This window comes from Dermatophagoides pteronyssinus, unplaced genomic scaffold (assembly GCF_027571235.1).
Source record: "Dermatophagoides pteronyssinus isolate colony J.1.1.1.1 unplaced genomic scaffold, Derpt_VIB-CSIC_2022.12 sq0004, whole genome shotgun sequence".
NCBI lineage: Eukaryota > Metazoa > Arthropoda > Arachnida > Sarcoptiformes > Pyroglyphidae > Dermatophagoides > Dermatophagoides pteronyssinus.
Genome location: NW_027461528.1, coordinates 2,192,156 through 2,217,470, shown reverse-complemented (window position 1 = coordinate 2,217,470; position 25,315 = coordinate 2,192,156). Strand labels below are relative to the sequence as shown.

Genomic DNA, 25,315 nt, shown 5'->3' with positions numbered 1-25,315 from the left:
CTCAATTGGATTTTCTTGTTTAAACGTTGAAATTGGAATTTCATATTTCAATCGTCAGATGGCTTTAGTGTATAGGTATTTTGTTCCTTTTGTTTCGAATTATTTTGGAAAAAAAAAAAGTTGGTCGCAATTTTTGTTTTTCCAATCAATTAAACAAAACATTATTATTATCGTTGTTTTTTTTTTTGTTGTTGTTTGTAATTAATCCAATTTTCAAACGATACAATGGTAAATAATGTAGACATAAATTGATCATAAAATTTAAAAAAAAAATTTGAGATTGTAATTATTTATTTATTTTTTTCACTATAGTGTGAAAGTGTTGTAAAATGAAATTACCATATCCACCATATGATGGAAAATGGTTGAATTCATTTTCAACAACAAATAAAACCATATCACTATCACCAACAACAGAAGCAACAGCAGCAGCAGCAACAACAACAGGAGGCAATGTTTCAATAACCGAAATGGATTTGGTTCTGAAATTCCATCGACCATCATCACCTCCACCACCATCATCACCACCACCATCATCATCACCGCCTCCATCAACACCAACGAAATCATGGAAACAAACGGAAATACAACCCGAAAGGATATCTTCGCCAAATCAAATACGAATCGGAATTCAAACTAGATCACCGGTAATTACAAATCAACAACAAAAAACAAATCAAAAACAACATTTGTCGAAACCACTTCGATCATCACAGAAACCGATTCGACCTGATTATCAAATTCAACAAATTGATTGTTTTCCAATACTTTACGAGATTCTTGCATTATGTCCACGACAATATTGGCAAAATTTGAGTCGAATTTTCATCACGGATCATGGAAAAATTGCCATAATGTTTCAACGAAAATCATCATCCTTTCCAGCAGCAATTGTTTGGTTTGCTAATTTTGCCTATCCATTATCAACATCATTTGCATTACCTTCAAATCATTGGATCGCATTGAATGATAATATCGTACAATTGGAACAAATCATTTCCTTACAATTCGATCGACCATATCTATTTATATTGAATCGACAGTTCAAGATTTTCTGTCTGGATTTATTTTCCGAATCACATCGAACACAATTACCAATAGAAATGATGAATGATCATTTTCAAAAATTTATGGTTGGTTCTGGTTTTTTGGTCGCTTTGAATTCTAATTATTTAAATCCAATTGTTTATGTTCATTATTATCATAATAATTATGATTATTCATCAATATCGTTACCGGTTATTTTCGATCCAAATAATAATAATCCAAATCTTTTTCTATTTGAATCAAGTAAATTTCTTATTCGTAATGGTAATCTTGAAGATCGATTTGTTGATATAGCAACTTTTCAAGCCGGATTTGCCATTCTTACTGAAAAACAATTAATCTTTTTATTTGGTTATTGTTCGAATCAAGTTCGTTTATCATTTCCATCCGAATTTTTATGTATCGATTTGAAAATAATGTTTTTTCGTTCATTTAATGAATCATTCAAATCATTTCGTATGAACAAAATGTTTTCATCAAAAAATCAATTAATTCTTTTATCAAATAATTATAAAGTGTTTGTAATCAATCTCGAACGACAATATGAACATGAAATACCTAATACGATCAATACAAAATCATATGCACAGCATCAATTTTCAATATCTATCCTAAATGATAAACGTAATTTTCGACATATTTTTGCTCATTATTCTATTAATGATTTTATTGTCATTGGCCATGATAATAATCAAAATGTTGAATGGCGAACATGGTTGGGAACAATTGAACCACAACCAATCAATTTTCAATCAATTATTTTACGTAAAACAAAATTATTTCGATCGATTTCTGATGCATATGCAATGTTTGTTAATGGTGAAACACCTTCATTTGTAAAAATGGACAATCAAATAATGAATAATTATCGTGAACAATATCGATTTAATGATCCAACTAATGGTAATTCGATTCGATTAACAATATTAAATCGAATTTATTTTGTTGATATTTCAAGTCTTTATAAATGGAATTTCGAATCTTTGGAAAAATTTTTAATTAATTTTCCAACGAATATAATACATGCATATTTACGTTATCTACATAATGGTATTTTTATTATTGATTATGATTATCTTCCTTGGTTAAAACGTTTTATTGATTCGATACAAAAATTTGATCAATTATTTTATAATTCAGCCATGGCTAGTAATATTGACCATCAGAACAAACAACAACAACAAAAACAAAAACAACAACGACAACAAGAAAATGAAAAATTTTTGATAATAAAAAGATTACAAATTTCTAATGAACAACAACCGGAAATGGTACAAACTTCACCTTTACCACCAACAATATTTATACCTCAACAATCCCCGGTAAAGGTTGAAATACCCAATGAAAATCCTGTGACATATTTCGATCAATCATCAATATCACAATTACCGTTACCATTACCATCACAATCACCGGCGCCGTTATCATCAATTTCACCATCACCAGTGCCAATACAATGGCCATTACCGTTACGACCACCATCGCCATCACCAATGCCGTTACAATGGCCATTACCATCTCGACCAACATCGCCATCACCAGTGCCGGTTCAATGGCCATTGCCATCGCAGCCACGATCGCCAACGCCATCGCAATCACAATCGCAATCGCCATTGCCACCACCAAAACCACAATCACCAACGTCAGCACCATCACCAGTGGTGGCAACCCTACGAAAAACAACGATTCGACAAAAAATAGCATCACCAACATCCAAAGAAGAAAAATCGGAACCACCTACAACAAAGATTGTTCAACCTATACAACCACTATTGAATCGAATAGAAGATTATACACAATGGCCAATTTTGAATGATATTTGTAATTATGATCCAAGATTTTTGACAGAAAATTTAGAACAAATATTCATTTGTGATAGTGGCCGTATAGCCATCATTCAACAATTATTTATTAAAAATTTTGGAATGACAAACGAAAATCAACAATATCATACGGCAAAATCAAATATGATGTCGGTAAATCATTATCTTAGTTATCGACATACAGCATGGTTTGCTACATATGTTTATGAACGTAGTCCAATGGTACCATGGATTTATCTAGATCATCTTGATCAATCACGTCGTATTGTTTGGATTTCCTATGATAATGGTTGGTTATTTACATTGGATAATCAACATTCTCTTCGATGTCGAAATATTTTTGTAGCAAGTTTTACTGCAATACCAGCTATGAATGAAATTGATTGTGTTGAACGTTTTCGAAAGTTATTTCCATTGAATGGCCAAAAAGAATGGCCAAATATTAAACGATTTTCTTCTGGTGAAGGTTATACATTATTATTATCAAAATCGAATGAATTATTTTTATGGAAATGGACAACAAATCTTTCAGTTATATCAAATCCTGAACGATTACGTATATGGGAAGGATTTCTTACACATGAAGATTTTGCCAACACATTATTCACTGCAGAAGATAGTGATGATGATCGAAAATTAATTGATATTGCTTGTTTTCAACAAGGATTTGCATTATTAACACCAGGATTAATATTTTTATTCGGTCGTATTAGTCCACGACTTGATTATGGAAGAGATTATCTACCGATTATTATACGTGATACGTTCAATCGGATAATCGATTTTGAACAAAAAACATCAAATGAACCATTAAAATTTGCAAAAATTTTTGCAACACGTAATCGTCTACTATTATTAAGTGAAGATGGACAACTTTTTTTCCTACAAGTTGATTTATTTGAAGGAGATGATCCAAATACCTATCGATTACCTAAAGTTCATCCACCATTATTTCCAATAATGCACGATCAACGTATGCGTGTTACCGATGTATTTTCTGCAAATGATTGCTATAATTTTCTTGCAACAATAACCGATAAATATCATAAAAATCGTACACGTATTCTAGTATTTTTAAGTAGACAATCGGAAAAAACGGGTTTAGAATATCCATTTTGTAGCCTAGTTGAAACATATGGCCGTTCTATACCGGATGCATTTTCATTATGGATTAATGGTGAAACACCAATGTTAACATCATTACCACCATCAATAAGTCCAACAACTTTACAGGAACAATGTCAAGGATTTCAGGATCCAAGTAATCCTAGTCATGAAATAATTTCTATACATGGTCGTGGATTCTTTGTAGATCAACGTCGTGTTGATCTATCAAGAAAATGGCCAGCCGAAAGATTTACAGAAATATTTTCACAATATCCAATAAATTTTGCACATGAATATCTTCGATATCTTCATACTGGACGTTTTGAATTGGATTCATCATTTAATCAATTACAAAGACGTTTTTTTGCTGATATTCAAGGTTTAGATCCGAAATTATTCGAAAAAATGGCCCTACAAAGTTGATTGACATTTAATTGATTATTATTATTATTATTATTATTTAAAAAATTAATAAACTTAATAAACTAAACAAATAAATAAATTTAATTAAAATTTCAAATAATAAAAAATCACAACAAAATGGTTAAACATTTTTTCAGTTCGTTTATTATTTTTGTGTCTTATTCTGCTGAAACTACTGAAAAAAAAGAAAGAAAGAAATAGCAAGCCAAAATAGGGGGGAAAATGCCAAAACAAAAATTTGATTTAAAAACCGATTCACAATTAGATCAAGAAGAAACAATTGAATTAATTGATGGTGAAGATTCAAATCTTAAACAAACATCATCAACAAAACGAACATCAAAAAAACGTAAAACAAATATTTTGAAAAGTATATTGAAAACATCGAAATCAAGATTAGGTGGTAGATCGATAATAAAATTACCAAGACCATCATCATTAACAAGAAGAAAATCATCGATAATAACATCGGCAAATACAAAGAAAAAAAATACAAATACACCAAAATCAATGTCAAAATGTTCAACACAACAATCACCACAAAATAGACGATCATCAAAATGTAAACGAAAAAATGTCAAACGTAATTTACGTAATGTAAAATCAAGAGATTTAACACATTTACATTTGCTAGTTGAATCAAATTTTCGACCAAAAACCGATGTAGTATATTCATCATTAATATTTCGTCATATTCCATTTAATTGGATTAATGAAGAAGATAATGATGGTTGTGTTGATACGATTAAATTTAATGAATCAGATTTAGAAGATTCACTTGTTTCATATGATAATTGTTCACCAACAGTATCGGCTAAATCAAGTCGATCAATCGATAATAATAATAATAATAATGATGATTCATTAGAATTTATTACATTAGAATCGATACAAAATGAATTTAACAATGTATATCGTAATGATATTTTCAATGCTAATTTCAAACCAAATAATAACAAAAATTATTCGGATAATGATGATTGAAAAAAAAGAAAATATATATATTTTCATCAATCAAAATTCAAAATTTAATACTTTATAAAAAATATAATTAAAAAAAATTCAGTTTTTTTTTTTGTTGCTAAAATTCGTTGATTAAATGCATTTTTTTCGTATTGAGAATCTTGTACGAACGATTCATTTTTGTTTTTGTTTTTGTCATTCAATGTTATATTCAAAACCACCATCAGTATTTCGTCGAATATAACGTTTATCGATTAGCTGTATTAATCGTGTTTGTATATCGTTCAATGAAATATTATTCTGTGATGATGATGATGATTGCTGTGTTGATGGCGGTGTTGATTTATGATTTCGATTCAATAGTGATGGTGTTGATTTATGTAGATTCGAAATTGAAGGTGTTGGAGGTAAATGTTTACGTGATGCATTTGTCATTTCTAATCGAACAGCATGATAAACTGAAGAAATATTCGGTAAATAACGTAAACGTTTTAATACACGTACAATTGCGGCATCGATTTTGATACTTGAATCTAAATGATTTGGACTTTCGATTACGGATGTTGATGATGATGTACGTGCTGGTGATGGTGTTGAATGTTGATTTGATAATCTTGTTGAAGATGATGATAATAATCGTCGATATTTAGCTGATTCAACGGATGAATTAGGTGTCGGTGGTTCAACTGTCGCTGCTGCTGCTGATGATGATGATGGTGGTGGTTGATGTCGTCGATATGTTCGTGATCGATGATGCGTTACTTGATTATTATCATTTGATTTTACTGTTTTTGTACATGAACTTAAAATATTTGTTAGATTCCAATCTTCAACAGATGATGCTGACATTGAATAGACTAAATCAACGCCGTCGGTCAATAACTGTACAATAGTGGGAAACACTTTGACCATTTCCTTATCAAGTGGTTGCTGTTTAACATTAATAAAATCAATATATTCATAAGCTATTAATCGATTCGAACATTGATTTGTATCGATAAGTTGTCGAAATCGTTTTTCATCATTCAATTCGAATAATAATGATTCTAATGTTGGTTTTTTTGATGATTGTTGCATATTACGATGATTATCATTGTTGATGATAATTGGTCGAATAAGACCACAATAAATCAATGATAACAATGCAATACGAAGATTATTTTCTTTTTGAAAATGTGTTTCATCAACAATCATTTCAAATGATAATTGTTGATTACGTCGATTAAATTGTTCGATAACAGCAAGCTGATGTAATGACATTAATAATGTTACCGGTTGTTTTAATAAAGAATCATTATCATGATTATTATTATTATTATTAGATCTATCCAATGTTATCATTGAAACTTCAGCTGTTGAATATTTTGTATTAAGAAATAATTTTTGATTTTCATATTGTTGTCTAAATAAATATTCTAATGATTCGAATGATCGTGATAGCCGGGATGGAATCCAACAATGATCAAATTCAGTCAATTTCCATGTTCCTGCATTCAATATGGCTGATGATTCAAGAAAATTTCTAATCATTCTTCGTCGTCTATTATTATTATTATTGTTATTCATATTAACCTTTACAAATGAATGTACATAATCATTGGCAATATTTTTAAAATCATTAAGATTTTGTAGAAAACTTCTTGATTGACCATCACCTTTCATTGACATAAAATTTAAACGTATAACATGATTCATATCATTCATCATATCCATTTCTTGATCATTTGAAAAATATGATAAATTTGTTAACATACGTTGTGTAAAATAATGTTTTGTAAAATCAAAAAATAGATTTATATCTTTTATATAAACAATAATAAAATTGATTCGATTTAATAATTCAATACGTGTTTCAAATTCTACCGATATAATCGTTTGTAATGACATTATTATTGAATCTTTACAAAGTAGATCATGCATATAGAATGCTAATGCTTGTGAAACATTTGTATCAATTTTCATTAATTCATAATGATATTTATCAATTAATTTGGAAAATGGTTTCTTTTTCATTGCTAATGATTTGTTTGTTCGTTTACCGTTATTATCTGTTATATCATTTGTTTCTTTAATATTGAATACTTTATTCAAAACATGATCCCAATGATCATGTTCATGTAATAATGCCTGAACAAATTCTATTGCTTCAAAACGGCTAACACAACGATATTGATTGGTAAACCAATTGATACGTTCACCATGATATTTTATGAGAAAATCAATAAATTGATTAATTAAAATATTTTGTTTTGAAATTAAAAATTTTTCCGCTGTTATATTCATCATTAATGAATAAAATTGTGTCATACGATCATAGAATTTATGATTTAACATTGATTTAAATGATCCATCATTTTCATTATTATTACCGATGATTAATCGATTAGCATTGTTAATCAATAAAAATTCAATTGTAAATAAATTAATTTGTTGTAATGATTCTTCAGGTAAAATTAATACCGAATTGATAAACCATGATTGCATTTGTATAAAATTCATTAAAAAATTTAAATATTCTAATGGTGCTAATTCATTCATCAAATGATTTGACATTTGTACGAGAAATGCTTCCAAATCTTCTTCTAAAAATGGTATCAGAAATACTTTATAATAAGTAGCCTGATCAAAACCAACATCCAATAATGTTTGTATTAAATTTTTGATAACAATATAATGTTCATCTTGAAGCATTTTTATAACACGATTATGTTGAAATGAGGGCCATCTAATTAATGAATCCGTTTCTAATGGTAATCGTTCGGATGGTTTTCTACACCAAAGATATTGTTGTATTTGTCTATGTTTTTCTAATAGATAATCAATAATTAATGGCCGCCAATATTGTGTTATAATTGATGATGATTGTTCGAAAAAAATTTCTATAAATATTGTTCGTGTTAATTCTTCAAGCATCATTCGTCGATATCGTTGTTGTTTCTGTTGTTGTTGTTGTTGTCGTTTTCGTCGTCTTCGTTCAACATATTGAAATGTTGCCAATAAAAATGGTAATACATTTCGTTTAAATTGTGACCAAAATTCAATCAATATTTTAGCAATATTAATTGTTGATTGATTTCTTGATTGATATGAACCAAATTTCCATACAGTTGGTTTACAATTACTTGTTGATTGTAGATCATGTTCAAGATTTTCGGCAAATTTTCCAAATGCTTTTGTTGCACATTCCGAATAAATATCATAAATATAATCAATTGGATCTTTATCAATTGATGATAATTTTGTTATCTGTACAACCATATCATAAAGATCATTGAATAATAATCGTAATGTATTATTATAATAATGAACTGGATTTGGTCGTCGTAAATCTGTTTGATAATTTTCAAAACAAGCCATTATTGCCGATCTAAAACGTTCTATTAATCGTCGTTGTTGTTGCTGTTGTTGTTGTTGTTGTCGTCCACCATCAATATCACACATTATCTGCAATATCTCTGCGAGTACAAAAGTTCAATGTACAAAAGTTTTAAATAGAAAAAAAAATTTAAATTAAAAAAAAATCAACCACCTTTAAAAATTAAACCACTAAAAAAAATTGATATTTCCATTCGATTTGAGACCCTGTATTTTATCTGAATCCAGCCGATTTGTTGTACAAACACCCCCTTTAGTTATGAAATGGCCAACACATATAAATGCATTAAATAAAAATCAATCAATCAATCAATTTTTAATCAAAATGGAGATTCATTATTAGTATTTTTATTTAATTCAAATATAACATGTTTGTTTTGTAAGGTAATATTTTATTCTTTTGTTTCCTTTTTTGTTTATTATTTCTTTCATTTTTTTTTCGTTTCGTTTTGTTTTGTTTCAAATCGTGTTTGATCGATTGATGATGACACTCCCTCCACCAAAGTTTTTTTATATTACCGGAATTTCTGTCATTTTTCGAATGACCCTTTTTTTCGAAAAAAATTGAGTCATACAACATAGATAATGACTGATTAAATGGAAATAAAATCTGTGATAATGATAATTTATGATTAAAGAAAATGCATTGCGTTTTTATTTCAATATCATCATTTATTATGTATGTGATTTTCTAAATCAAAACAAATTAATAAAATTTAATGGAATTTCAGTGAAATAAAATTTAATGGAATTTTGTTTCACTGAAATCTTCTTTGAAATCATCTTTTCTGATTGCTTGTTTAATTAATGATTTTTTATTATCATTGATTAGCATCACCTTTGGTTACCCGGTTACAATTCATTTATGATGATTATTATTATTATTTTGCACAGTGTTTAACATTTTATAAACAAAATTTTCCATATCATTATTATTATTTATATCACGGTCATATATTTTATAAATATCATTTGTTAGTGTACGTTAAAAAAAAATAAAATATTAAATCATGCAAAAATCAATCAAAATTTTTATAACAATAATCATTATCGGTATTAGTATCACTATTATTGGTCTGTTACTTTATTTTAATCCAGATTGGCCGGATAATAATGATAATGATGATCGAATGTTTAAACGAGCTCATCATCGAACATATGAAGGATTCGAAAAAGGTATGTTTTTTTTTCAAAAACAAAAAAAAATTCTTCCTTAAATTTTTTTGTTTTATTTTTTTTAATTTTTTTTCACAAATATCTTATCCATTAAAGATTATAATTTAGAATGGAAAAAAGATTTTTTCTTCATTCAAGCTGCCGATCCACAATATGGTTTGATGGAAAAACTAGAAAATCCTAATCTAATTGTTTCGAAAAATTGGACCAATGAACGTGAATTGCTTACAAAAGCTATTAAACAATGGAATGAAATGAATCCAAAACCTAGATTTGTTGTTATTTGTGGTGATTTAGTTAATGATCCACCATTCCAAAATCAAACAAAACGTCGTGAACAATTAAATGATCTGAAAAAAGATCTTCATCAATTAGATCAATCAATACCATTGATTTTATTACCCGGTAATCATGATCTAATGGATATTCCAACATTAGAATCATTAAAACAATATACCGATGAATTTGGTGATGATTATTATTCATTTTGGATCGATTCAATTATGTTTATTGTATTGAATACACAATATTATAAAAATCATGATCAAATGATTAATGAATTTAATGAACAAAATAAATGGATTGATGAACAATTAATGGATGCTAAATCAAATAATTATACTCATGTAATCATATTTCAACACATACCATGGTTTTTGAAGAAAATCGATGAACCAGATATGGACTATGTATGACTTGATATCATCATTCTTGTTATTAAAAAAAATTGATTCAACTAATTTGTTTTAATTTCTCATTTTCATTAATAGAATACAATTGCATCAAAAATTCGACAACCATTAATGAAAAAATTTATCGATGCAAATATTCATTATATATTTGCTGGTCATATGCATCAAAATTTTGAAGGTGAATTCTTTATCAATGATAATCGATGGTTAAAAATGATAACAACATCGGCTATTGGTGCACAATATCATGCAATTGATACAGAACCTCTCAGTAAAAGTGGTTATCGTATCGTTAATGTTACACGTACAAATATTCAACAAAAATATGTCCAAATTGAAAAAGAATAGAAAACTAAAAGTGAAACAAAACAAAAAAATCTAACAAAAATACAAATTTATTTATTGCTCAAATAGTTGACAAATCATAATTATTATGATAATTATTTTTTTATTGAATTATTTTACAAATTAAATTATTTTATTTAAAAAAAAAACCCAATAAAAATTATTGTAAATGTAACATATCCCAGCCTTGATTTTCAGCCGAACCGATAAGAATAAAAACTAAACCGGATACAATACGTAATGTTGCCGTAAAATACCAAACAATCATCCATTGTTTATAAGGATGTGTTGTATCTGCATCCAACATTGCACCAATAACATAAGGGCCAATAAATCCATTAGTCATAGCAATCATATTGAATAAACCAAATATTGTGGCCGTAAATTCTGTAGTTAGATCAGCCGGTAATGGAACGATACCACCAGATTGTAGGCCTAACAATGACATCGATATGATCATAACAAATAAAAACATTCCAGCATTTGGACCAAGTGATGGTACAATAAACAAACCGATACTTGAACCAAATGCAGCCAATGCTTGAAATGATTTACGTATTTTAGTTTTTGAAAATCTTCCACGTTTAATAATTATATCGGCAATGATACCACCAAAAAATAAGCTTAAACTTTCGGCCGTGTAAAGAGCGGAACCGAAAAAACCCGTTGATTCGATTGGAATTTTAATTACATTATGCATATAATCGGGTAATTTTGTCATCATAACAGTAATAGCCCACATCATTGAAAATTGACTGAAAATTCCTGCATAAACAGCTGGACTTCGAAGAAATTGTATCCATGGAACGGGTAATTTTTTACGATTTTCATTCACAGTATTTATATTATTTCGAATATAATCAATTTCATTTTGACTTATTTTGTTACTATCTTCTGGATTATTCGAAATGATTAACCAATATAATATGGTAATAATTGTTGCAATAATACCGGTAACATAAAAAACTGATGGCCAACCACCAGCAAAACCATGTTTACAAAGCCAACCAGATAAACCGGATGCAATTATTGTACCAAGATTACCACCAATATAAGCCATTGATGTAACTGTTGAACGTTCATGATCCGGTATCCAATGTGCAGCCAATGCAAATGCACAGGGAAATATACCTGCCTGTAATGTACCCATTAATACACGAGATGCAACAAACCATCCATAATGTTCAGCTAATAATGGTGTTAAAAAATTAATCAAAGCAGTCGATGCTAAACCAATTGTTCCAAGTAAACGTGGACCAATAATTTCAGTCAAACGTCCGGTAATTAATTGCAGTGCAAAATAACCATAGAAAAATGATCCCAATATAACACCTTGTGTTTTTTCATTCCAATCAAAATGTTTAGCACTTGTTGTTGTTGTTGTCTCATTATTCGTTGAATTTTTATTATGATGTTTCACCATTTCGACGATTGCAGTCGATAGATTCATACGGCCAAAATATGCCATCATTGTTGATAGCATAATCAATGCGGCAACTAAATGTCTATAACCGAATTTCATCTTGATTGATTGATTATTGATCATTCTATAAATGAAATGGAAAAATATATTTTAATAAAAAACAACAAACAAAAAAAATCCAGAAAAAACAACAAACCAAATAATCAAATCGTGTGATCGACAGAATCGAATGCAGAAATCAATTGAAAAGAAAAATCAAATTTTTTCATTTATAAAAAAAATCGAAAGATGATACATTGCAGGTAATGTATTTTCTCTTTCTCTTCTATCACTCTCTCTCTCTATAGAAATTAATGGATTGTTTACTTTTTTTTTCTGTTATGTTTGGTTTCAATCAATCAATGATGATGATGATGATGATAAAATCTTTTTCGATAGGCAATCCCGAAAAAAAAGTACATACTTATTTGTCCATGATGATGAATGTCTTTTAAAACAATCAATGTACAATATTTTTTTCTGACAGTTTAAAAAGAAAAACTGAAGAAGAAAAAAAACGCCGCCTCATAGTAACCATGTGGAATTGGAAAAAAAAATTTTTGTTATCTCAGCTAATTACCATCATTATTATTTTTATTTTATTTAGAACAATTTGATGATACCGATAATGATTAGATAGAAGAAAAGGAGAAAAAAATGTTACATTCAAAAGAAAAGAAAAGAGAAAAAAAAATCAAATTTAAAATTATCCACCCATCAATAAATTGATGCTAAATTATTTGATGATGTTGTTGTTTTTTGTGTGTATTTTTTTATAATGAGAATAAGAATTGAATTTTAATTCAATTTAAATTCAGTAAATGTGCGTTATTATGATCTCGATTATGATAAGATAAGATATGCAAATTTATGAAAAAAAACTGGCTGTGTTTGTGTTTTTTTTTTTCATTTCCAAACGATTATTATTTGAATTAGTCAGAATTGGATGATCAACATCGAATCTGTTTGAGTATCATGGCAAAACCTTTTTCCTGTTGATCAGAATCCGTATGGAATTGTATGATCATTTTATCGTCATTAAAATCGAATACACCTAATAAATGAAAAAAATTAGAAATTTAGAAAAAAACAAAAAACAAAAAAACATACGAGTAGTATCCATAGGCAGTTTACCACAAAGTCGTAGTAAATGATTAATTTCCAGATAATCTTTTGTACAGGAACGTGATTCTTCCAATGAAAACATTTCGAAACGTATCTCCAATGAACAGATATCTTTGTTTACTTTTTGTATCACATAATTACAATCTAAAAATGGTTCATATTGTAATTGTGATGGTAGACTAAATTGTGGACTTTGAATTTTAACAAATTCTTCACTGATTATTGATGATGGATAATTGGCAGTTTCATCCAAACCGGTGACCATCATCATTGGTGCCGATGATGATGATGATTGTAATGTTGAAGTTGAATTTGTTGATGCTAATTTTGGACATGATTCAATAATGGCCGGACCAAATTCATCTTCCATTTCGACATCATTATTATTTGAACGACTTGTTAATGATGATTTTCGACAATTTTCATCAATTTGTCTTATTTTCAAACGAAATCCATTAAAACTGGATACATGAGGTGAATTGACCGATATGAATCGTAAAGGAATTTCATTTAAAAATTTTGGAAAATTTATAGCTATTTGTTGACCGGATCTTTGTCCACAATAACGAATACCGTCGATTTCAATAAAATCATTCAAACATTCACCAACAGGACGATTTCGTTGTCGTTCTCTTTGTTCTGCTATTTCCTCATTTGGATATTCATCAGACCGAACTGGTGAACGTTGATTATCACCAGGACCAAAATAATTTTCATCACCAACATTGAATTCTTCAAAATTGATTTCCAATCGGCAAACATTACGATTAGCACGAAATATTTTATATAAACAATCCAAATTACTTGGATATTCAAGAGGAAAATTATCACTTTCAAAATAGGTTTCCATAGCAGTTGTTGTTTGACATAAACGACGATTTGGTGAAAGCATACCCGGAATTAATGTCGTACTTGATTGATTTAAATTAATCAATGCTTGTGGTGCAATATCTTGTGGTCCATTTGAACTTGCATATGGTGGTTCACTTGTCCTAAATCGTTCTAAAGATGTTGTTGGCAATGGTGATGATGTAACAGCTGACATTAACGATGATGTAGTCAATAATGTTGATGGATGATTTTGTTGTTGTTGCTGTTGTTGTTGTTGAAATTGTCGACCAATTGCCATGACCATTGCATTCAATGTCGTAACATTTGATCGTTGTTCATTACAGGAATTCGGTATCTGTTCAATACGTGCTTCAAAACCAGCGCTTGTAATTTCACGGTCTGAATTGAATATCAATCGAATATCACGTGAATAGCCATAATAATTTATAACTATCGTTAAATTGAAAATTAAAGAAAAATTTTTGTCAAATGATTAAAATGAAATTGAAAAACTTACCACGAACTTCAGGCTGGCTGAAACGACCACAAAGCCTTTCACCTGTTGGTTCAATATGAAGATAATCATTACGACAACCAGTTGTATATTCTAAATCTAATGATAATAGATGCAAATGAATTTGACAAACATTTGTATCGGATTTAAGTATAGAATAAATACAACGTGTTACAACCGGATAATTATTCGGAAAATTTGGACTACGAATATATTCTACAGGTCTTGTAATTGTTTGATCACAATTATAAGCTGGCATGACATTCATTGTATCGATAGCAGCTGCAGCAGCCGGTATCTGATCAAATGAACGGAAACGTTCGTTCATTTTTGGTAATCGTTGAATTCGGGCACTTGATTGAAATTCTGGTTCGTCTGGTTGAAAATTTGATGATGATGATGGCGGTATACGATTGAATGAAACAGCATTCATATCTTGCGGTGTATGTATGGTGAATGATCGACCAACGTTATCTTTTTGAACGAATGTTTTTCCTTTTTTCAAATAAGGTATCATATCAACCGGTTTCATTGGTGGTATCCTAGTTGCTAAAGTTCCGTTTGCATAGAATAACGGTATTGTACCGGAAGAATCTACATTTCTTGGATCATTCAAATTGTTTGGTATGTTTGTATTCATCCAATATGGTGGTGGTGTTGGATAACCAGGAACATTGACATTTGATGGCATTAGATTTTTACGACCAAATTCCCCAGATCCCATTTTGATAACATTAGGACCGTTAGGATATATACTGCTACCAGGTCGTAATGGTGGTTGATATGGCTGTAAACCACCGGTATTATTATCATATGTAAAAACAGGTGTAGGCGGTACATAACCGGCCGGTATGTTTGGATCATTTGCTGGAACATAAACATTCGTATTCCATGATTGTGGTGGCCCTGTTGTAGGAAATTGACCACTTGTATTATAATTGTAATTATCACAACTATTCGGTACTTGACGAATAACAATTTCATAGCCACGATCTTCGATTTGATCATCGGAATGAAAATAAAACATACTAGTACGATCATGATATTTAGGAAATTGAAATATTCGTCGAAATTTATGATGACCACAGATACGTTTTCGATCCGGTAGCTGTAGATAATCTTTTCGACAATTTTCTTGTGGATTATTCGGTTGTTCAAGATTAAATTGTACAAGATCCAATTCAAATTCACATGTTTTATCATCCATCGGTTGAACGAAATAGACACATTGTTGTCGTTTACCATAATATTGTGGAAATCCGGGAGAATAAACACGATCTACCGTTGAATATTGACCGGAAATGATACGATCACAACGTTTTGATGGATAATCTATCTTCGTCTTACAAGTATTCGGTAGCTGTTTAACTTCGATCCAGAAACCACTACCATCGGGTGTTTGTTGTCCATCACTTATGAATTGCATGAATACATATTCCGATGTTTCAGGAAATTCAAAGTATTTTTTCAGCTTATAATCACCACTCATTGATTGTGTATAATAACCACAAAGACGATCACCATCAGGTAGTATAAGATAATCACCATAACAATTATCGGTCAAATCTTTTTGAGTATTCGGTGTTTGTACATCAAAATGATGAAATATTAATTCTAATCCACAAACATCATCATTAGCTTTTTTCACTGTATACATGCATGTATGATTTACTGGATAACCGAATGGATAACCTGGTGAACGAATTTCACCTTGATATTCACCAAGATATACATCACAATATGATGCCAAATAGATTGGTCCAACTTTACTGGCATTAGTATGTGGTGGATAAATAGATGAAGGACGATTTTGATCATAAGGTATTTTCATATCACTACCACCGCTATTGAATCCGGGTCTTTTATCTGCATTCTGATAGATTACACCACTCGAATCTTGCAAAGATGGACGATTATTATAAATTGGATGTTGTGGTGGATATAATCGTTGACCATATCCAGTATTAATGCCTGATGTTGGATATGGTTGTTGTTGTCCATGATATCCTGGATATTGTCCAGCTGTATTTATTGGATATTGACCATTCATTGGATATGGTTGTTGCTGTGGTGGTGACGGAGATGATGGATAAAAACTACCACCTGATGTTCCTGAAAAAGGTTTCGGTGAATAATGATTAATACCAACAGTGGATGGAAATTTATTGCCATAAGCAGGATTATAAGAACTACCAGTGTTAATTGGAATTTGTGATGATGGATATGAACCACTACGACCAGGTTGATAAACAGGATTTTTTCCACTAATCGGATATTGTTGATTCCAATCGGTTGTATATGAATAATTTACATATGAACAAGTACCCGGTATCTGTTGAATTTCGGCCGAAAATCCACGATATGGACGATCATTTTTTGAATCCGAATGAAATGTTAAACGTATATGTGTAGTATTCAGTGGAAAATTTATAACACCTATTAAAATAAAAGAGGAAAATTCACTAAAAACAAAACAAAACAAAAAAAAATTTAATCCTTACGTCTTGTATTTCGCAACATTAGACCACAAAGACGTTCACCTTGTTGTTGTTGTGGTTGTTTCGTTTGATTCAATGGTTTAATACTTGTAATACCAAGATCAAGATAATCATCGGTGCATTGAGCCGTATCTTCGATGTCCATGTCCGAGATGGTAAGCTCAATCTGATAATGGAAATATATTTAATGATTAAAAAAAAATTTAAAAGAAATTTACAAAATCAATCAATCGATCAATGAAAAAAAAATCATAAATGAACATCAAAAAATGATTAATAATTGATTTCAATGAATAACTTTTAAATCGAATGATTGTTAATTATCATTATTATCGAGCTAATTACATGAATTATAGCCATCAATTTGATTAAATTAATATAATGTTTGTCAATGATTTCAACACATTGTCATAATCATCATTATAATCATCATCAAAATGATGACCTTGAAATTTGTAAGAAAAGAACGAAAAAAATTCATTCAATTTCGGTATCGAAAATTGGATTGAACTTTCTAATATTAGTTTTTTTCTTTTGCCAAAAATAATCGGGATTTTCCCATTTTCAATATTTCACATTAAATTTTTTTTTCTTTTATTTAAATTCTTTGAAAATTGAAAAAAGGAATTTTTGGTTTTCCTAAATTTTCTATTTGAAGAATTTATTTTTTCATGAAAAAAAAATTTGTTTACCTGACAAACATCCGAACGATTTTTACCAATATAATATGAACATATACGATTTAATGGATATTGTGCTGGATATTCAGGCGATTCAATAATAAAATGATAATCCTGTATAATGGAATCACATTGATAATTTGGTAATGGTGGTTCTTGTATATCGATTATTGGTTCTTGACTAATATGATATTGTTGATCCATTAATGGTTGTCGTTGAAAACTATTTGTACGTATTATACTTATTGGTTGAATATTTGAATCTGAAGCTTTAACAGTTTCATTATCCGATGATGATGATGGTAATGGATTACGACCTTCACCTATAAGTACATGATATGGATGTGTTGTTGTTGTTGTTGAATTTGAATTTAAATTTCGATTTAAAGATGGTTGCCATTGTTTTAATGGATATTGTTGCTGTTGTTGTTGTTGTCGTGCTGATGATAATAAAGATGATGTTTGATTATTTGGTTGACGATTTTTTTTACGTAAAAAAAATGTTTGATTTGATGCCAATAATTTACCATTTATTGTAGGCAATGAATATGGATTAAAATTCGGTTGTTGTTGATGATCAATAGAATAATGATAATATTTGATTTCATTTATACAATCAATTGAATCGATTATGATGGATAAAATTACTATCGTCAATATCGTTGTCGTTGATAACCACCATGTTAATGATAATAATGGTGATGAACGAATGCGATTGGCGATTATAAATGACGCCATCGCAATCAAATTGTGTTTGTATATTTGACACACGATGTTTTTTTGTTGCAACGAAGGAAAAAAACGTTCGATTTGATTCCAAATTCAGAAAAAACAACCACTGTTATCTGTTGTGATTGTGATCCAATTTTAGTTACGATTACTTCATTTTTTTCTCTTGTTTTTTTGGAAAGTCAAGTGTTTTTTAAAAATAAATTACCTTCAAAGAGGAAAAAAAATGATAATTTTATTTGATTAGAACAGAAGAAATTTTAACGATTTTCAATGATTTTCATTTGAATTCAAATAAAAAAATTAAAATTCATTACATTTACTATATGATCATCATTCATAGAAAGATTATAAACAAAAATGGCAATGATGATGATCAAAATTAAATGATTAACACAGGAAGAATGATTGAATTAAAAGAGAGACAATTAAATCAAACGACGGTGAAGAGAAAGTGATCTTGTTTTGGAAAATGAAAAATCTCACTCAAAAAGTGTACTCAATTTGTATTAACGAAGAAATTTTTTGTTTCACATTTTACAAATGTCATCATTATCATCGACACAAACAACAAGAAAAACATGAATTTTTCGAAGAAAAAAAATTGAAATTGAAATCTTGATTCAATAAGAAATTTGTTCCAAAAAACAATAACCAAAACTTAATTTGATGATGTTGAATCGATAAAAAACAATCAATGTGTTTGGATGATGACTTGTATGGATAATTTTTTCAATGTGTCAAACAAAACAAAATCAAATACAAATATTGACAAGATTCCGACACACACACATATATCACATTGGTCATCCCGTTGTTGTTTCAGTTGTTGGTGACAATCGATAAAGTTTCTATAACAATTTGATCATGGGAGAAAATTTATTATTATTTTGTTTGTTTGTTTGTTTGATTTAATTGATTAATGATGAATGGAAAAAATAGAAAAACAAGAAATGAATGAAATATGGTAAGTATATACGAGAAACAGAACAATATGAATTTTCGATATAATCGATACAATCGATAATTTTTTTTCTCTTTCATTGATTTTTTCTTTTGTTTCTAGAAAACAAAACCCGAATCAAATTCAATTATAAATGTTGTATGATGTCCATCATATATTGTGTGATTGATGAATCAGATGATAAGAATGATGATGATGAAAAAATGAACATCAATTCATTCAAACGATCAAATCAATATTGAAATGATTCTATCAATAAATTCGATTGATTGATTGTTTGAATAAAAAAAAAACATCGACAAAGACGACGACTATGACGAAAGAAGAAAGAAACGAAAAAAAAAATTTAGTAAATTAAATTATCATTTACTGGGGAGTGTTCGTTTCGTTTCGTTTGCATCCACCAAACAATATTAACATCAGGTAACCATCATTACTCTTTTTTTTTTTTTGCAAGCCAATATTTCTCTCACTCTCACTGTTTTTTTTTGCATTGACTTTCCTTTAAAATTTCGTCTTTCTTTCTCTTTCACACCGGTTTCTGGTTTTGTTCCAGTGTTGTTGAAAGTAACAAAAGCTATATCACGATTTGAAAATTTAAAAGAAAAAATTTTTCATTTCAATTGTAAATAAATTATTTGTACAATTGATTTCATACGGATAATGATAATCAATCAATTAATCCATTTGATAAAAAGTCAATGAAATATTCAAAACAAAACAAAACAAAAACAATAAAAGATTGTTGTTGTTGTTGTTTGAATCTTCTATTCTTTGGTGGAATCGATGAAGTGATGAGGGAGAGAGAGGGAGGTTTTTCTATCATTCATTCATCATCATCATAATAAGTGTGTAATGTATGTTTTTAGCCGGTATGTATCAATCAAGGTTTTTCTTCTTCATTTTTTCTTTTCAATAAATAAATGTCGTAAGAGATGTGTGTTTGTGTAAGGTTTTTTTTGTTGTTTTTGTTGTTGTTGAATCGTCATTTTGTAGAAGAAAAAAAATTCAAGGTAAAATACCTTTTTTTTCAAAATATTCGTTTCGATATCAATTTTGTACCTGGAACCAATCAATCAATTGATAATGATGAAGAAATGGTTTTTTATCAATGGAAAAATAACTTTCGTAAATATATTTCATATATTTTGGTTCTGGTTTTAAGATGATGAAATGAAAATTCGAGATAAATTGAAAACTTGAAAATGAACGAAAATCGAATTATTCATTTTCTGCAATCGATTCTGTTGGTTTATCAACAATAGATAACGATAATCGATACTATCGATATGTTACGATAAAACAAACATTTAAAATTCGCAAGTAAATTAATCAAAAAAAAATTGATAAACAAGAATTAATGAATAATTTTTATACGAACATTATAATGTCTTTTTCTTTTTTTTTCTTTCGTTTCAGATATATTTGCGTGTTAACAATAGACAATCATCATTATCATCTTCAACTAAAAGAATTCATTATCCATTTTTTTTAATCAATTTAAAAATTTTTTAAAATAAAAAAATTTAAACAAAACAATAAAAAAAATCAATAAATTTTATTTGTGAACAACAGCGAAGAAGAAAAGCTTGAATGGAAAAAACCCCTTGATGATGATGATGGAGATAAAAATGAATGAACAGCAGAAAATCTTTGAAATAAGCATAGAAGTGGATGAAGAAAAGGAAATTTTGATTTATTATTCCATTAGAAAATTGAAATTGTCATCATCATCATCGTCATCATCTACAAACATAGTGTTGTTGTCCATAACCAATGTATATTTATGTTTCCTGTTGTTCCATTGTTTTTTCTTTGATGCTTATTTTCATTTGTTCATCATCATCATCACTACTCATTACAAAGATTGAGGTATTAGTTTAAGTGTAATGATGGTTTGCTCCATACACAAAATGGCACTACACCATCATTCATTCATTCACTATTATCAATTTTTTTTCTTCTTCAAATTAACAACGATGTAAACCTACTATTGAAATTGACATTGCACGAACCATTGGGTGACATTGGCCATCAAAAGAAATTTACAAAAAAAAATCCATCATGATGAATAAAAAGCCAATGTTTAGATTTTTCTTTCTTTGTTGTCATCGTTGTTGTAATCATCATTATCATCATCGTTGTTGTCGTTCCATGGACATCGACACAATAATCAATGAAAATAATACAATACGATCATCATCAATGAATCGATAAAGATATTATTATCATTATCATCATCATCATCATCATCATGATTATTGTTTGTTAGTTTGTTTGTTATGTTTTTTTTCTTTGAACAACCAAAAAATAATTCGTAAACATAATAATAATAATGTCGTTGTGATTTGATTGATTTTAGTTGTCGGCTTTTCCTGACATTCATTCATTCATCCATTGGTTGAATGAATTCGATGTAAAACTTTTGTTGTTTTTTTTGGTAATTAATTCAGCTTATCTATAGAGAATAGAGAGAAAAAAACATGGTGAAATTGATTGTCAACAAAAGAATTTTTCATTGTTTTTGATACATCGATCAAATTGATACATCATTTTATTCCCCCCCCCAAAAAAAACGTTCGAATCGAACGATTCGATTCGATTTCATGGCCATATAGCTTGGTTATCATCATTATCATCGACCATTTAAACATATTTTCTGGATTGTATATTTTAGGTACATTTTCTGGAATAAAAGTAATTTTTTCTATAAATGATGAATAAAACTTGTGAATTTTCGATTTGTTTGTTTGGCCGTAAAAAAAATGAGTAGCAACAATGTCAATATTGCAACAAAACAAAATCGTTTGCTTTGTTTTTTCTGATCACAAATCAAAATAAAATTTCATAAGGATTTTTTGTTTTGTTTCTTAAACATTTTTTAATAGGAAAATTTCAAAATTTACATAAAAATGAATGAAAGAGATAACACATTTCATTTTCACTTTGCATTTTATGTTTGTTTACACCATTTTTTGTTGTTGTTTATCGATAGTATCGATAGTTTTCAGAAACAAAATATTACAAGATCAACGAAAACAAAAGGAAAATGTCAATTTTGAAAGAGAGAGTGAAAAACAAAATGAAAATTTGGAACAAATTAGTTGCTAAAATAGGTAATGAAAACAAATGACAACAAACAAACAAACAAAAAAAAGGTTGACAAGCAAATTGGTGTCAAAAATTTCATTTCAAATCCATCGGTTTTTGTTTTAATATTTCTCACCACCTGTTTTTTGGACTTTTTCCAGCAAAACAAAAAAAAACGATGTCAATGTTAAATGTTTGTCCCGTTTGTTTTCTATTTCCATTTTCTATGAATTCAAATAATTTGAATCTTTTATCAAAACATTTCAATGATGACACTGTATAAATTTTTTTAGTTCTCCGGGTTGAGCAAATAGAATGACTTTCTTTCCAGACAATTTTTTCAGGTTCTGTTTGTTTGTTGAAAAATGTGAATGGAAAAACTCTTTTTTTTCCGAAACAGAAAATAAAAAACAAACAATCAACTTTCATCGAATCGATCAATAAATTATTATTATCAATGTGTGTGTGTGTCGGTGTAACAGGTTGATATTGAAAATTGGAAATTTTTGAAAATTCAATAAATTGAAAATTGTGGAATCGCAACAAATTGCCAAAATGATGATAATAATAATGATCAATAAAAAAAAAAATTTAAATTTTTTTTATTACCATCATTATGATTGGCTGGGGATTTTTTTTATTGATCATTGATCATATGACCAAATTGAAACAATAAAAGTAACCACATAAATAAATGATGATAATAATTTTATTGGAAAAATTGATTTGATATCAGATGAAAAAAAAACAAACATTTTTTTTTGCCACCGTTGTGTTTCCGGAATCTTTCATTTTACATTTTTTTACATTTCATTGAAATGAATCATTCAAAAAAAAAGATCATTATCAACATTATCGGTGATAATTAAATTTATTGGTAAAATCAACCTTGAAATGTCAAATGATCATTATGATATCGTTGTTGTTGTTGTTTGTCATCGAAACATTCGAAAAAAATTCAATGGAATGATCATGTCATTTATGGACATGTAACATGTTTATACAACCAAAAAAAAAAAAAAAACGTTCGAAATTATCATTTTTTTTCGAAGTTTCAAAATTATAATCATAATCATTATGCTTGTGTTTGGGACATTAATTATGTTTCATTGATAAAATTATGGAAAAATTTCACTTATGTCAATTGATTCTGATGATAATGATGATGATGGTTGTGATAAAAATAGCCATTTGGAAAAAGAAATTCATATCGATTCCGGTTTGTGAAATCATAAATATTCTTTTATTACAATCTAATCTAATTCTAAATTCATATTTTAGTAAAATTGGTTAATCAATATGCGATTATTATCAAGAAATATAAAATGTAGAATTTATTTAATGGCGATAAACATTCATTCACACAAACACCTACCAATAAACTGTCAACAACAGCAGCAGGTATGAATGAAATAAGAAATTTTCGAAATTAATCAAATAATTTTCAATGATTATTAACAATAGAAAATGATCCAGATACATTTTTTTCAACTATATTTATAACCATACAAATCATTTGTATCATATTTTTTTAATATAATGAAATTCAAGTTCATTGTCAACAACAACAACAAAGAATATAAGACAAAGAAAATTGTTTCGCCACTAAGAATGGATTTTTTTTCTTGTGTACTCAAATCACTACAATAGATTTGATTCTGAATAATTTTTTTTTCTGAAACCAAAAATATCGATGATGTCATAATCATGTAAATGTGACTTTTTTTCGATTGAAAATCCTTAACAATTCGATTTGAATACGAAATAAATAGTAAGATGGTGGGCCGAAACAAAAAAAAAGAGGATAATCTTCATTTGTCGTCATCATCAATTGATTTGACGACAGAAACATCTGATATTCGATTATTATTAACTAAAAATATTGAACATGAATTATGTTATTACCGGACACCGGAACATTATAGAAAATATAATTTCTCAACAACAACAACAACAACAGCAACAATAATATCAACAAAATGACATTTGCAGATATTATGGATTAATGAATTTTCATTAATATTCAAATCTATGAATGAATGAATGAATGATGAAATAATAGAATTAGCCATTTCATTAAAAAAAATTTGTGTAGGGGGAAAGTGGATTTAATCATTCAAGATTGAATTGATTTTCTAACAATCATCCCCTATAGTTAATTTATTAACATCAAAATAGCTGATTAGAATTATCACATGCATGATAAGATATGTTTATATTTATAAGTTCATAATTCATATTTTGTATATTGGAATATTTTCTTCGTTTTGTTGTTGTTGTTGTTGTTCAATGTTTCCAACCAGAATATTCTGGCCATAATCAATTGAATCGGTGGTTATGATTATGATGATGACGATGATGGAATTAGAAACAAGAAGAAGAAGAAAGAAAATCAAAAATTTTTTTTCTGGTTTCGAGCTGATATATATAAAGTCATTCTGAATTCTGATTTATCATCATATCATATCATT

The 25,315-nt window shown here is 28.6% G+C and overlaps 6 protein-coding genes and 3 long non-coding RNA genes across 9 annotated transcripts; 5 read left to right on the top strand and 4 right to left on the bottom strand.

Annotated features, from left to right (window-relative positions):
• Window positions 1-104: 104 nt before the first annotated feature.
• LOC113798657 (uncharacterized) lies at window positions 105-4,479 on the top strand. The gene is made up of 2 exons (XM_075819830.1): window positions 105-228; window positions 313-4,479. Exon 2 carries the CDS (start codon window positions 330-332, stop codon window positions 4,398-4,400), a length of 4,071 nt encoding a protein of 1,356 aa, XP_075675945.1. The 5' UTR covers window positions 105-228; window positions 313-329; the 3' UTR covers window positions 4,401-4,479.
• Window positions 4,480-4,542: 63 nt separating this feature from the next.
• LOC113798597 (uncharacterized) lies at window positions 4,543-5,430 on the top strand. Its single transcript, XM_027349154.2, has one exon. It carries the CDS (start codon window positions 4,623-4,625, stop codon window positions 5,382-5,384), a length of 762 nt encoding a protein of 253 aa, XP_027204955.2. The 5' UTR covers window positions 4,543-4,622; the 3' UTR covers window positions 5,385-5,430.
• Window positions 5,431-5,456: 26 nt separating this feature from the next.
• LOC113798669 (uncharacterized) lies at window positions 5,457-9,083 on the bottom strand. The gene is made up of 2 exons (XM_075819831.1): window positions 8,893-9,083; window positions 5,457-8,818 (listed from the first exon to the last, which is right to left on the bottom strand). Exons 1-2 carry the CDS (start codon window positions 8,930-8,932, stop codon window positions 5,559-5,561), a joined length of 3,300 nt encoding a protein of 1,099 aa, XP_075675946.1. The 5' UTR covers window positions 8,933-9,083; the 3' UTR covers window positions 5,457-5,558.
• Window positions 9,084-9,670: 587 nt separating this feature from the next.
• On the top strand, window positions 9,671-12,499 carry LOC113798574 (serine/threonine-protein phosphatase CPPED1-like). The gene is made up of 3 exons (XM_027349131.2): window positions 9,671-9,914; window positions 10,011-10,603; window positions 10,685-12,499. The coding sequence occupies exons 1-3, from the start codon at window positions 9,749-9,751 to the stop codon at window positions 10,952-10,954; spliced, it is 1,029 nt and encodes a 342-aa protein (XP_027204932.2). The 5' UTR covers window positions 9,671-9,748; the 3' UTR covers window positions 10,955-12,499.
• On the bottom strand, window positions 10,986-12,882 carry LOC113798572 (putative inorganic phosphate cotransporter). The gene is made up of 2 exons (XM_027349130.2): window positions 12,571-12,882; window positions 10,986-12,498 (listed from the first exon to the last, which is right to left on the bottom strand). The coding sequence occupies exon 2, from the start codon at window positions 12,495-12,497 to the stop codon at window positions 11,112-11,114; it is 1,386 nt and encodes a 461-aa protein (XP_027204931.2). The 5' UTR covers window position 12,498; window positions 12,571-12,882; the 3' UTR covers window positions 10,986-11,111.
• Window positions 12,883-12,989: 107 nt separating this feature from the next.
• On the bottom strand, window positions 12,990-18,959 carry LOC113798567 (uncharacterized). The gene is made up of 5 exons (XM_027349124.2): window positions 18,074-18,959; window positions 17,385-17,547; window positions 14,887-17,319; window positions 13,524-14,819; window positions 12,990-13,467 (listed from the first exon to the last, which is right to left on the bottom strand). The coding sequence occupies exons 1-5, from the start codon at window positions 18,797-18,799 to the stop codon at window positions 13,364-13,366; spliced, it is 4,722 nt and encodes a 1,573-aa protein (XP_027204925.1). The 5' UTR covers window positions 18,800-18,959; the 3' UTR covers window positions 12,990-13,363.
• Window positions 18,960-19,110: 151 nt separating this feature from the next.
• Window positions 19,111-20,835, top strand: LOC142644947 (uncharacterized). The gene is made up of 3 exons (XR_012846162.1): window positions 19,111-19,757; window positions 19,857-20,177; window positions 20,311-20,835. It is a non-coding gene; the product is annotated as an uncharacterized LOC142644947 (long non-coding RNA).
• A 458-nt stretch (window positions 20,836-21,293) lies between these two features.
• On the bottom strand, window positions 21,294-22,735 carry LOC142644958 (uncharacterized). The gene is made up of 2 exons (XR_012846170.1): window positions 22,286-22,735; window positions 21,294-22,212 (listed from the first exon to the last, which is right to left on the bottom strand). It is a non-coding gene; the product is annotated as an uncharacterized LOC142644958 (long non-coding RNA).
• A 1,092-nt stretch (window positions 22,736-23,827) lies between these two features.
• Window positions 23,828-25,313, top strand: LOC142644862 (uncharacterized). The gene is made up of 3 exons (XR_012846043.1): window positions 23,828-24,063; window positions 24,126-24,245; window positions 24,309-25,313. It is a non-coding gene; the product is annotated as an uncharacterized LOC142644862 (long non-coding RNA).
• The last annotated feature ends 2 nt before the right edge of the window (window positions 25,314-25,315 follow it).